At 42.8% G+C, this 13866-nt stretch overlaps 1 protein-coding gene across 4 annotated transcripts in view; it reads left to right on the plus strand.

Annotated features, from left to right (window-relative positions):
• NFAT5 (nuclear factor of activated T cells 5) overlaps nucleotides 1–13866 on the plus strand; it is a 62027-nt gene that overhangs the window by 32859 nt on the left and 15302 nt on the right. For 3 of the 4 annotated variants that reach the window (XM_089476782.1, XM_089476780.1, XM_089476781.1), the window contains exons 3-5: nucleotides 6809–7370; nucleotides 10805–10997; nucleotides 12212–12402. In XM_089476782.1, the coding sequence (XP_089332908.1) occupies nucleotides 6809–7370; nucleotides 10805–10997; nucleotides 12212–12402 (946 nt within the window). Of the gene's footprint in view, nucleotides 1–6279; nucleotides 6342–6808; nucleotides 7371–10804; nucleotides 10998–12211; nucleotides 12403–13866 lie in introns of all 4 variants that reach the window. The other variant, XM_089476783.1, reaches the window with a different exon arrangement.

A 13866-nucleotide genomic window follows, 5' to 3' on the forward strand; every position in this document is an offset into this window, starting at 1 on the left:
GTTCTGCTTTGACTGTTTGTTTTACCATTTGCAAAACTGTCTAAACCACTTTAAAACTGAGTCTTGGTAAATGGTCTTAGAAAGAGCACATTTGATTATTTTGAGACAGAAATGGGTGTTTCATATTCATGAGTCCGAACACTGAAGTCATTCCTTCATCAATCCAACCAACTAGCAATGCTGAATTGTCAGATTGTCCTCTGTTTCTTTGAGAATCTTCTCGCTGTGTAGCTAATGTGGAAGGAAGCACCCCTCTCTCGAAGCCAGATTGGCCCTGATAGAACCAGCACCACCTTTGTGTCTGAGAGAACCCAAACCAAGGTGTAAGTGCTTTGTAACCTGATGCTTCTATGATTATAATTCTCAGCAATGGGAATTCCTCTTGGTTGTGTTTAGGATGCTGGTAAGAGCCGGGGCGGGGGGGTAGCAGCAAGAAAGTGCGGTACCAAGGGGTCTGAGGATGGCCGGAGGCAAGCTGTGGGGTCTGATACCACCGGCCTTTCCCACCAAGCAGAAGGTAATGATGGGAGAACTCCCTGGCCTGGCCCTTCTGCCAGGCACACAATTGGCATTGGTAGACTGGTTCCTGAGAGGTGATAGTGGCTTGTCCCAGCGTTGTGGTAAGGTTAAGGAGGTGCCAATGTGGGGGGTGACAGATCTGGTCAGCTGGCTAGTGTCAAGTCTAGCTTTCCCAATGTGGGGCCTGGTGTCCCCCCTGCTGGGTGCTCATCCTCAGAGTCTCTGTCCAGACCATGGAGAATGACACCATGTTGGTATCAGAATGGCTCTAACATTTGCCCCAGCTCTTTCTGACTGTCCTTGAGGTCTTTACAAAGCAACTTATGTAACTATATATGATATGAGTGTATCAGATCAAATGGTTCCCTTGGATCCAGGCTGAAATCTTGCATAGAGTCGTAGACCCACTGAGAGGCATTGAGAATTGTGCAGCCCTCCAGTTATTGTTGGATTGCAGCTCCCAGCTTTCTTCACCATTGCCTGTGCTGGGAGTCATAATTCAACAGCATCAAGAAGGCGAGGCAGTTTCCAGTCCATTACTCATACTTACTCCTGTGGCCTCCGTGGTTTTACTACAAGCGTGACTTAAATTCAAATCTAATACAATTTACTTTTCATTCTTGGCATAGATTCTGAGTTGATAGTGAAACTGATTTTTCCCCCTAATCAGTTGGCATGTCATCATAAAATATTCTGACCAAAAATGACAGCCTCTGTCATATGGGGCATATGTCCCCTTTAGCACAGAGGAAATGTGGGTATTGTTACTTCATGGCCATTTAAAGCAGAAGTGGGTGGACATAGACCTGCTCTAGATGGTCTTTGTAAATCCTGGAATTTATTCCTTTCCTTTGGGTACAACCTGCGTGATGCCAGAGTACATCCTTGAGCATCCAGAGTTAGAAGGTGATTCTGGTAAAGTTTCCAGTTTTATTTAGTTGCTTTAAAAATGTCATTCCCTAACTTGTAGCAAACACAGTTGTTGTGTAGCAGCTGTTGCTTTCAGCATATTTATTCCTTGTTGGTTTTTGCTTCCACTAGCAGTAGTTGCAGTGCTTTCTTAAGGCAAGCATTCCATGTCCCTTACTAACTTCAGAAAATGGCAGCTGTAGTGGCTCTATGTCTATTGTAAAATACACAAAACAGAGCAGAATGGTTTGGAGTGCCTGGGCCTGATAGGTCAGACATTTCCCATTTGTGAGAGTATTACATCTGACCAGCCAAGACACTGTAACTTTATTCATCTGCTTTGGGTCTTGGGGTTGCAAGTGGGAGAAAGGCAAAGGTCTTGAGTTCAGGCTTGCTGGTTGGTTGTTCTGAGGTGTCAGGCCTTCTGGTCTGAACTGGTGAACATGAAACACTCAGCAAAAGTTCCAGGTAAGAAATAACCACTTGTGCATCTGCGAACATGAGTATAATGATAGATTTTCTGTCTGTCAGTGCAGACTGAGTCCTGTCTTTATTCTGTTAATTGTTTTGGCATGAGAACGTAAGGGAGATTTTTTAAATGGTTTGGGGGTTAATGTAAGTAACCAAGCTACTTTGAATTTGCCTTGAACCTTTTAAAGTAAGTTGGATTGCTTTATGATATTTGCTGGGATGCTAGTTGTTTTCTCTATTAATACACTTAACTTGCATTCTAGCTCCGCCATTCAGAGACAGGCATCGTGTGGTGGGTTGTGTGACAGTGTCTGTCAGTAGTGAAGACAAATAGTACCAGAGACACTTAACCCATCCAATCTCACCCAGGGTGTAGGTCGGTCTTGTTTTCAGACTTCTTCATAAGTCTCTTTCCTTTCTTTGTTTTTGTTTCATTTATAAATAGTGAATTGACTGAAGTTAAACTCTGATAATAAAGTTCTTGACTTGACATCAATAAGTGAAGCTGAAGAAAAGTAGAAAGCTCAAAAGTGAGATGGAAGGTGTCGGAAGCAGGTTTGCAGCCACTTTGTATGTCCCGGTCCACACTGATCTGCCTTTGACAAGCCAAGGGTTCATTTCCTTCTGACTCTGCTCCTGAACTGTGCCTCTGTGTTCACTAGTCCTTCATAAATTAACCCATAGAAAGACTTGGGCAGCCCTGGGAGCAGAGGCTGCCAAGAGCAAAACACGCAAGGTTCAGGAATGACCAACCCTTCTGGGGGATACGCTTCTGGGGACTGGACCTATCAGAGATCCCAGGCATTCACCCCTGTGTTCTTGAATGCACATCCTTTGCATTCTCTTTCCTGGACAGCAAGGAGCAAGTGGGCTAGGCTCTGCCATTGGCTGCTTGCTCACAGTTGTGCTTTGCACAAAGAGGGCTAGAAATGGAGAAAAGGTTGGCTTTCGATCTCTAATGCTTTCCACTGAGTGGAAAGGGTAAGCTGCCACTCCATTGCTTTATGTTTTCTAGACAGATGTTCTGCTCCACTTTGAAAAGCCCTGTGGCCCTGAAGGGGTCCATTGAGAGACTGACAGAAGTCTCTTAGAGAAAAGAAATGGCTTCATTTAAGCTCAGCCTAAAGATAACAAATTCCTACATGGCTAGCTAGCACTGGGCTGATGGACAAAGACAGTAGAAGAGCTTAAGATCTTACAGTCTCCCACCGTTCTAGAAAGTTAATACGGAGCCGGTAACTCATAACCCTTTTGACAAGCCACCTGCTCAGCTCTGATTCAGAGGACAGGCTTTTAAAACCTCTTCCTCACTGCCATAAAAACGAAGTGTTAAAAGCTGCTAGTGCATGCATGAGCAGGGAGATAAACTGGGGCTGGTCCTGGGCTGTTGCCTTTCCTAACACAAAGCTGAAGGAGAATAACCCTCTGGGCAGTGCCAGCCAAGCTGAGGAAGCATGCTGTGTGTTCTTGGGAATACTGATGACAATGGGAGCTCAAAGGGCTTTAAATTTCCAGTGTGATTTCTCCTTCAAGTCTTGGATGAGCTGAATTTTATCAAATGACTTCCACTGATGCTGTGCATTGCTGGTCTTGTCACCATGCCCCCAAAGGCTGTCATAAAACAAAGCTGGCTTGCGATTGTAATTCTCAAACGGCTTTAAGATGTAACTGATTCTTGCTAGTCTGTATTACTTGTATTTCACAAAATACAGTAAAAAAAAAATATCCAACCCTCCCCCAGGACTGAGTTTGTGCTTATTGGGCTGTGTCTCGTGAGTTCGAGAGAATGATTTCTGTCCTGGAAGTAAAAGAGGAATGTATCAAGAGGGAGCTCTTTAGGTTAAAGTTGCTGAGTGAGATGTGCCTCAGTAACCTTTTGGGGACCACCTTCCTAGATTAAGTCCATTTTCTCTTGTTTGGACATGGCTGGTACTTTTGGGGAAGGACAAATAGTACGCTGGCTGTCCTGACTCTGATGAAGTACTTTTGTTCCTAAGTTACTTCAAGACTGCTTCAGTGCAGAGTATGACCACTGAAGAATTTTCCACTCCATTTTAAACTCTGAGGCTCGCATGGCTTCACATCGTGTTTACATTTATTTGAAAAACCAGTAACGCACCGAACAATTGCTGAATCTTATTCGCCTTCAAAAGTAGGAAGTCTGCCTCCAGACTTCCAAGTACAGCAATAGGAGGTCAGCCCCAGGTTACTTACACTTAATCTCTCTGTCTGGTCACAGAATTGGTTCTTCTTAACAGGTGTGACTAAATTTGCTTACGTTTTTTAAGCTTTGGAAACCATCAGTTATAACTTGGAACAAGTCAAATGAAATAAACCAAGCAATTGTTTAACTAGCCCTGGTCTTCCTTAGTTGCAGCACGTACGACTAAAGCATAGGGTTGGCAAGTGAAAAGCAGGGAACTGATGGTCCCTAGGAGAGCGCAATCCTATTTCTTTCCAATTGCCCTTAAAGCAATACTAATTGGAAGGAATTCCAATTAGGACAGGTTACCATTTGTGACATGTGCTCCTGGCTATTTTGCTTTGTGCTAATGTTTTAAAATGTAGGAACTATTGGCTTTCATTTCATACAGATTTCCCCTGTAAGGTATTAAACTTGCTTGGCATAATGCCCCAGCTTGGGCTGGTATGAAAATGCTAATGTCTTCCATTTTGGCTAAGCACACTGATGCTTTGTTTCCAGACCTGGCCTCTTTAACCAACATTATCCATTGAACAAAACATGCCAGGCTTGGTGGCTGAGCCCTCTTGCCCTTTGGGGCAGCCCTCCCTGCTTGCTTATCCCTTTGTGTGGCCATCTTTGCCATGAGCAGAAAACCAAAGATGGCCATCTTCTGCATGGGCTTCCTTTGGGCAGAGTGCGCTGTCCGTGGCGATGCAAGATGGCAGCCTCCTTCCTGCATGCATTGCTTTCCACAGTGCATACCGAACATGGAGTGTATTTCAAAGTGGGTGACTGTTTAAAATCTAAATGGAAGCTAGTACTGTTTTTCACAGAAGGCAGATTAAACAAACATCCAGTAGCAACTTGTTCTCACTCAGAGTGGCTGCAAATCAGCAACTATAGTTACTGAAATAAAGTTTTACTTCTTTCTCAGGAAAGCACTGCATTTAATGCATGATATAAAGGATTTGAAAAAAATGTTTTTTGTTTTTAAGTTACAATGCAATTTTGAGTGACTGAATCTTCTGATTTCAGACACTATGTTTGCCAAGAAACAAGCTAGAAAATGGAACTGGTATCAGTCAGTGGCTCCAGATTATTCTGAAGACTGGAGTGGGCAATGGGGTGGGAGGCTCCACAGCAATGGTACTTGATAACTTTTCTTCTGAGACCTCCTGAGCCGTTTCTTAATGCAATCCTAACATAGCAGTATTTTGTAGATTAAGATAAGCATATAGTATCTGTTAATTCAGACAGAACAAAATACCACAGTGATCTGAAATGATTAGAATTACCTTATTACACAGAACTAATTCTGTTTCATTTCAGTGCATCATGCCTTCACTTTCATATTGTTAACTTAAGTGATACCCTCTTTTTTACTCTCTTCAATAGGTGTTACTGTCAATGGAGCTACTAGTTAGCTGAGTATTCTGGAATGGTTGCTGTATCAATTTAAGCTGCAGTAATATTCTCCCTAAAGGCACCAGCTAAGAGGTTCAGCCCTGGTTAGTACTTGGATGAGAGACCGCCAAAGGATACCAGGTGCTGTAGGCTGTATTTCAGAGGAAAGAGAGTAGCAAAACCACTTCTGCGTATTCCTTGCCTAAGAAAACCCTATGAAATTCATGGGGGTCGCCATAAGTGGGCAGCCAACTGGGAGGCATATACATATGCAAAGAGAGTCTTTCACTTAATTCAGCAGACTTGCTTTGACTCTGAGAGCGTTCTTGTGGAGGCTTACTGAGCTGTTAATAATCTTATATGGAAGAACACTTCCTGGCTCTTCTTTCAGGAAGTCCTACCGACTCTTATAGTCTCAAAGAGATCTCTAAATATTAGTTGATCTGCTGTGCTTTCTGGCAGAATTATTTAGCTGCCATCCTTCAGCTTGTTTATTCTCTTGACATACAGGGCTCTGCCTCTCTTGCCAACCACTCTGGGGTCTCAAACGCTTCCCTTTTGGAGATCTTTAGCTAACCCATTTTTAGGGTCCCTTCTTGCCTTTCAGTTCCCAACATGCTAGGATTTCAAATCTTAGCTGAATTATTTTTGAAAAGCCATAAGCAGTGATTGATACCAGATCCATTTTATTGTGATTAAGTTATTTTTATATTTCATTTCTCATTTTGTAATGGATATCTGGAATAATAAGCAGCTCTCTTCTCATTTATTTTCTCATATTTTTATTCCAGGATTTGCCTCTGAAGCAGGGAGTGTCTGCATTAAAAATGACCTGTAGTTCTCTGCTTCATAGGTTAGAAACTTATTTTAATACTTTGTGGCTAAGCACAGTCCCATTTTTGGAGAGGAAAAAAAATTGCTCAACGATTGGCATTGAAATGTGGCCTAAAAGCGCTATATCTTGCATTGGGATTTCTATCATTTTGTAGAAAATGGCTTAAATTGATAAACCAGCTGAGGCAATAAAAGCGCCCTTGTTTGCTTGCAGCCTTTGTATGACTTAATGGACATTTTTTAAAAAATCTGATTGCCACACGCACAAAAATGAAGCTCCCATTTGGACACTGTTTCTGAATATCACTGTGTTGCTTAAGCCTTTGTCGCTTGAAGTGTTTACATTTGAAAAAGCAAGCCAAATTCTAAAACATTCATTTGGGGGAAAGAAATTAGTCCACCAATCACATTATTTCAAAGGGACTGCTATAGCCAGCACAGTTGGGATCATGTACCCTGTATTTACTTCTGAATTGTACACCGCAGATGCTTCTTCAGCTCCCTCCTCTTCCTCCATGGGCGGTGCTTGCAGCTCCTTTACCACCTCTTCCAGCCCCACCATTTACTCTACCTCAGTTACTGACAGCAAAGCTATGCAAGTGGAGAGCTGCTCCTCAGCCATGGGGGTAAGTAACAGAGGGGTAAGTGACAAGCAGTTAACCAATAACACAGTCCAGCAGCAGCAACTGTCCACACCGAAGAGGGACACAGTCCTGTACATCTCGCCGCCACCAGAGGATCTGCTGGACAACAGCCAGATGTCCTGCCAGGACGAGGGGTGCGGATTGGAGTCCGAGCAGAGCTGCAGTATGTGGGTGGAGGATTCCCCCTCCAACTTCAGTAACATGAGCACCAGTTCCTACAATGATAACACTGAGGTGCCGCGTAAATCACGTAAAAGAAATCCAAAGCAAAGGCCGGGGATCAAACGGCGGGATTGTGAAGAGTCAACCATGGATATCTTTGATGCTGACAGTGCCAAAGCGCCTCATTATGTCCTTTCTCAGCTCAGCACGGACAACAAAAGCAACCTGAAAGCAGGAAATGGGTTGGTATCTGCCTTTACGTTCTATCAACATATATTTTTAAAAACCACTAAAAACATTATCTTGACTTTTTCATAAGAGTTCAGCTCAGGTTCTCACTCAGAAGTAAAGGAGAGCTGATATGTGGAACTAAGTTCAGTGGTTTCTTACGCTAACACAAGGTGTACATTTGTGGCATTAGAACTGTTTTCTAGGATGGTTATCTGGCATTGAATTAACCAGTCCTGGAACAGCTGTCTGTCATTTTCCTTTGGAACCTAGTTAGCGCATAGGAAGCTTGTCGATAAAACTTAATGCTAAAAGCATAAACCTTGAAGCTAAGATCGGCTCTTCCATGTCTTCCTCAACAGTACAGGAGCTAAGTCTACACTTCGCCTACTTCTGTTTCACCCTCTCCATCAATTAAAGACAGCTGATTTTGATCTTTATATTAACACTTACTAAAATGTTAAGAGATGCTGATCTAAGTATGTGTTCCATGTCACTTCAGTCCTGTATTTGATTTTTCAGAAATAAATCTCTAATCCTGTTTTGCTGTGTGCTTCTCGGTTGGGTGTGTGTATGTGTGTGTGGGTGTGTGCCCGCACACAAGTTGTATGAAGTCATGCCTGGGTGGTGGTTTTTCATCTTTTCCACTTCATGCCCCTCACTTAATTGCATCTCAGTTTAGAGATAAAGGCTTAGATCCAAAGAACAGGAGGGGAAACCTTTTTACTTATGTGGATGTATGCCTGTTGCAGGTTCCTCCCTCTGCTGCAGACCCCATGGCCCTTAAAGACAGGCATCAGTGCATCATGGGTTCCCAATCAGGTTGCACATGGGTCTGTCTGCGCATGCACAGTGCATCTAAAGTTGCCTGAAAAATCAGTCACATCCCTCAACCAGATACAAAATACTTTCTGCTCATACAGGGGAATCTTTGGATCTAAGTATTATCCAGTGGGATTAGAATATTGTTTATTCTCGTGGCCCCTAATCAAATAGCGGGCTTATTTTACATTCTCTTTGTATTTGTGATAATATTTTTCATATCCATATTTTTGAGTTAGTAAATATATGAGAGGAAAAGCTTATCTAAAGGAATAGTGACTTTAGCTTATGTTATTTTGTTATGCCAGTTCCATACTTAAAATATCACTTTGCAAAGCTACTTAGAAAGAAACTCTCCAGAGTAGTTGTTTTAAGATGCTGAAAAGCCTTTTGGGATTCAATTGGGGAGCCTTTCCCATGCAACATGACCTGTACTCTGGTGTTAACTTCTGTTCCACGCAGCTGGTAAAAGCACCTAGAGACTAAGAGGACAAAATAAGAGTGAAAAATGTTTGTGTATGCCCTGTAGGTTCCAAAATGGGCACAATAGGACACAAGAATTAGACAGTGTTTACAGGCTATGCAGTGGTGTTCATCTGGCATTGGGGTGAGAATCATGCAGCCCTCTGGATGTGGTTGGACTGCAGTTCCTAGCAGCCCTTTCCAGCAAAGCCAATTTTAAGGAATGATGGGAATTGAAGTCCAGCAGCAACATCCAGAGCACCACACAATTCCCATCCCTAATTTTGAAAGTAAGTTCAGTTCCTGAAGTCCAAATGGCATGGTGGCATGCATATTTACTCAGTAGCCAGTCCTACTAAGTTCAGTGAGATGAATTTCCAGGTAAGTTGGTGCAAGACTGAAGCCTAATGTTCTGCATAGTCTCTCTTCTGCCAGATCTAAGAGACTCTGATGTGTATAAATAAATGACTCTGGTATTGGCTAGCAAAGGGGCTGCTTGAATTCAGTGATGGGATTCTTTTGCTTTTTTTAGCAGCAAGTCTTTCTACCCCATCACAAGGATGCTGAGGTTATGCTGTAATGTGGGTACTGCAATAACCACGCAAAGGCCGGCATCCTGTCAGTGATATGTGGAAGCGTAAGTCCACCATACACCAACATATGGCCTTTTTTGGTCATTGCAGAGGCTGGTATTCTCCTCTTGCCCCTGAAATGACCAAAGCCTCCCCAAGCTCACTCTTCTGATAGCCCTTCCCTCCACAGCCAATCTGTAGCTAGTGGAGGGCTAGGTGGATCAGAGAAACATCTGGCAATGTCCTCCTCGCTAGAAGGAGACTGATTAAATCCTCCACCAAGACTTCCAGAGGGCCACAGTGGGTCTCAGGCGATCATGTTGTTGGGTACACAGCCAGGCACTTCTCCAATCTCCCCTCCTCTCCACCAGCTACTGCAGGGGCTATGCTTTGCAATATAGGCTCTCTGCCAAAACCTAATCAAAGCCTGGTCAGAGGAATATTTTTCTTCTTTTAATGTGATCAAAAAGAAAAGGTAGTTAGGCACACACAGTGAAGCTTCTTTAAATGCTGTTCACTTTAGTAAGAGAAGTACATTGAGGATGATAATCCCCCTTTGAAATGAATATGAAGCCCTAAGTGCTGCTGGATCGAGCCCTATGTATGTATGTATGTATGTATGTGTGTGTGTGTGTATTGGAAATAGAAGTACAGTGGACAGTTGTTATCCGCTGGGGTTTGGTTCCAAGATCCCCATGGATAACAAAATTTGTGTATGCTCAAGTCCCATTAAATATAATGACATAGCAAAATGGTGTCCCTTATAAAGAAAAATGGAAAATCAAGGTTTGATACTTGAAATTTATACTTTTTTTTACTATTTTCAAACGGTGGATGCTTGAATCCGTGTATAAAAAAATCCATGTATAAGAAGGGCTGACTGTAATTTCCAGCATCCATATGATCTGGGTCATGGCACACATGTCAATGGTACAAATAGTTTTGTCACAGTCATCATTGTTATTAAAGAGACATTATGTTTGGATAAAGTGTTTACCCAAGCATATGTTTAGATAAATGAATTCTAAAGTGAATTCATTATATTATTGTGGCCTTATTATACATCATCAAAATCCATTCTTCCTTTAGTGTACCCAGAGGGTTTAACACCCCATGTGGAAAATGTGCATTCTCCTCAGTTCTATGTGTTTGTTTACATTATTAGCATCTAGATGAGGTCCTGCAAATATGTGATAACCACTGTTTGTTAAAAAATGGTCACACTTAGTGAGGAAATGCATGGCAAACAGTTTCAAGATGGCTAATATCTCATGCCAGCTTACTGGATTTATGCAGGTATTGTCACCTATACATCAGTGTAACCTTTTTCTTGCACATTGGTGTAAAACAAGATTAAAGGTTTAAGGCTATCTGCTGTTTAATTACAGCATGGTTTAATGCTTGTTATGGTGAAAGCGCAAGGAATCTCACATCACCCCTCTTCTTGTCTTCCCAGCCTACAGGCTTGGTCTGTAACAGAGAGATTGTCCAAGTCTCTTTTTTGCTTTTATTCCCACCCCCAGCCAGGCCTTGCTAATTTTGGAAGGAAAGCATCTGGTAACATGTTCACTTATTCTGCTTTAACACCCCAGGACATCGGAAGCCCCCAAAACAACAAGTGGGAAGAAGAGCCCCATGTTATGTGGCCAGTACCCTAGCAAAAACGAGGGCAAGGAGCTGAAGATAGTGGTGCAGCCGGAGACCCAGCACAGGGCTCGCTATCTGACGGAAGGCAGCCGGGGCTCAGTGAAAGACAGGACGCAGCAAGGATTCCCCACTGTCAAGGTATGGCAGCCTTGCCCCTGCCCTCTGCCCAGCCCCCTTGAGTCCCAGGCAGCAGGGCAAAAGGGCTGGTCCCCAGGGGCCTTTGTGGGCTTCTGTGCTGTGGCAGAATGGTTGCTCAGTACTGTGTGGTGTTGCTTTGCACCAAATTTGTCATCCAAACTGAATTAGAACTTGTGTGTACATTTCCATATTCCACAAGGATGTGGCTATTTTGTTGTTTGGAGAGAACTACATGTTTCTTGGCTTAGTACAGGGATACCTTTCTTGCTGAGGGAAGGAGGAGGGTGTGTAAACACAGTGCAGTAGCTGCTCCTGGCTCTTAAGCTTCAGATGAATGCACAGAGCACTGTCTGTGAGATGCTTAATCCAAATCCAGGCAGACGGTGATGTGCCCATGTATACTTGTGCTTCAGGAAAGTATGAGGAAGCCCTCAGAGGCTGGAACTGGGAAGCTCAGAGCCCACAAGGCCACCTTAAATCTGAATTGTAAGCAGCATTGTGGATTTTTAGCTCTGGGATGTCAGCTTGTAACTCTGTACTGCACCTAGGAAATGACACATGTTTCAAGTCCAGTAGGACTCTATGCAATGAGTCATGACTTGTGTGCCCTACCTGGTTTCAAAACATTGCAGATGTTGTACACATAGCAGAACTCAAGATAGCATGAATAACCTGGGGAGAGTTGGTTAAAAGCAAACTTTTAAATAATGAGACTGTGCTGCATTCTCCCCCCCCCCCTTTTTTTTTTTTAAATTTCCTTTTCACTTTTCTTTTCACATATTGGTATGGAGATTAAATTGCTTAGATGTGTATGCATTTCCGAAACAGTATATTAGAATTTTTGATTGTTCAGAACTTTTTGTGATAGGGTGCTTCTGTGTGAGGGTTTCATGTTTAAAAAGTACCTTCATCTTCACCGTTAACTTTTGAAGAAAAGTTGTGTTTTCTCTGAGGATGGGCACAATAAGGCTAATATTAATGAATTTCCCTTTGAGAATGTGTTAAAGATTTTATGGTGTGTATAAGCGAGGAAAGCCATTCCTATTTAGAATAGGAAATTCAACTGTTTTAAGACGTTTTGTGCATCAGGTTTTAATACTTACTGCACATCTAATACTGTATTCAGAAATGCCCTCTGCATTGTAATGTTTGAAAGATTGTGGCATTGCCTGTTGCTTTCTATTAATCCTTGCCTGCTTTCCTTGTGGTTCTAGTTGGAAGGTCACAATGAGCCTGTGACACTGCAAGTGTTTGTGGGGAATGACTCTGGTCGAGTGAAGCCACATGGATTCTACCAGGCCTGCAGGGTTACAGGACGAAACACCACTCCCTGCAAAGAAGTGGACATAGAGGGCACCACTGTCATCGAGGTGGGCTTGGATCCGAGTAACAACATGACCCTGGCGTAAGTGGCTGCATATATCGTTTACAGATTGGTTACAGATACATAGGGGGAAAATCCAGCTGGTGCTGTCTTCTCAGCTCAGACATTTTGAAATTAGCATATCTGGGGAGGGCTTAAGACATAATGGGAGCTGCCTCTGTTCAGTTGTGTTAGTGGTTGATGTATGTGTTCTTTTTCCATGCATGTATTATTCTTTGCTACTGACCTGAATGTAACAGCCCCAACCTTGCATGGGACTCAGTGCATGTATAAGGGACCTTCATGTCCAAATAAACCACGGGAATTCCTGTTAGGATGCAGGATACAGAGGTTAGAATATCTGTGGTTGGATATCACACCAGACTAAGTTGTTTAGCAAAAAGTGAATGAGCTTTGTCTCTCCCAAGGGTCTTCCCTTTCGTCTACCCTCTCTTCCACCCAAGCAGCCACAAAAGAGTTCAGAAGCTTTATCTTTGGGTCAACCACTCCTAGCCATGTTTTTCAGGTCTGGAACTTTTACTTTTACTAGGGAGGCTTTTACACAGCCTGCTAACCTGAACTCATGTTGTGCACCTACCTTGAGAATTCTCTTCACATATTATTTAGTTACATTTCCTCGATCAGCAGAAGTGGCATGATGGAGGCTTTTCTGTGGAACAGTTTTTCCTCTCCCTGTTTTGGGTGAGGGGCTTCTCTTCTGCTGGTTCTAAAACATGGTAAGTGGAGGGAAAATGCCTTCCCAGTTAACACAACAGACACTTCAGAAGCTGCCAGTGAACTGGCTCGGCACTTATCAGCAGTGGCAAGGCCAGACACAGGCATCAGCTATGCTCTTGCCAAAAGGCTCTTTAAGTGGGCCGCTATCTGAAACTAGCAAAGTATCCTATGACGAGGGACTCTCTCAGTCTGGCTCTGAGATGGTCACTCTCCTGAAGCAACAAACAATCCAGCCTTTCAGCAAACACAAAGCTCTCGTAAACAGGGGTCACCATGCCAAGCTTTATGCATGCGTGATTGCAAGATGTGGAACAGCTTGTGACTCAGTCAGTCTCATCGGCTGGAATTGTAACTCTTTGATTTGGATTTGGATTCTTATAATTAAAATGGAACAACCTTGTAATTTAAAAACTGCTCTGGTTTAAGGACAGAACATGTTATAATATTGGACTAAGTCCTGTGTTCAGCTTTTCCTTCAGCTGCTAGGTCGTTATAAAATCAGCAACTGTATGAAAAGTCACTATTAATAAATTGCCTTTTCCTGCTTTACATTGTGGATGGACCCAGGATTTAGAGAATAAGGAAACACCTTATGATATATTCCTGTTTATTCCTGTTTATTTTGATATTGCTGCTGCATCCCATCCATCCAAAACTAGTTACCATTTCCCCCTGAATTCTATCCTCATTTCAGCTTCAAAGGCTAGCTTTGGATTGTTGCAGATATATAAGAAACAGGAAGAACAGCCACTTTCTCACTCCCTCTGT

The sequence above is a fragment of the Sceloporus occidentalis genome, unplaced genomic scaffold, assembly GCF_023333645.1.
Source record: "Sceloporus occidentalis isolate IW3139 unplaced genomic scaffold, rSceOcc1.0.p SCAF_10, whole genome shotgun sequence".
Classification (NCBI taxonomy): Eukaryota; Metazoa; Chordata; class Lepidosauria; order Squamata; family Phrynosomatidae; genus Sceloporus; species Sceloporus occidentalis.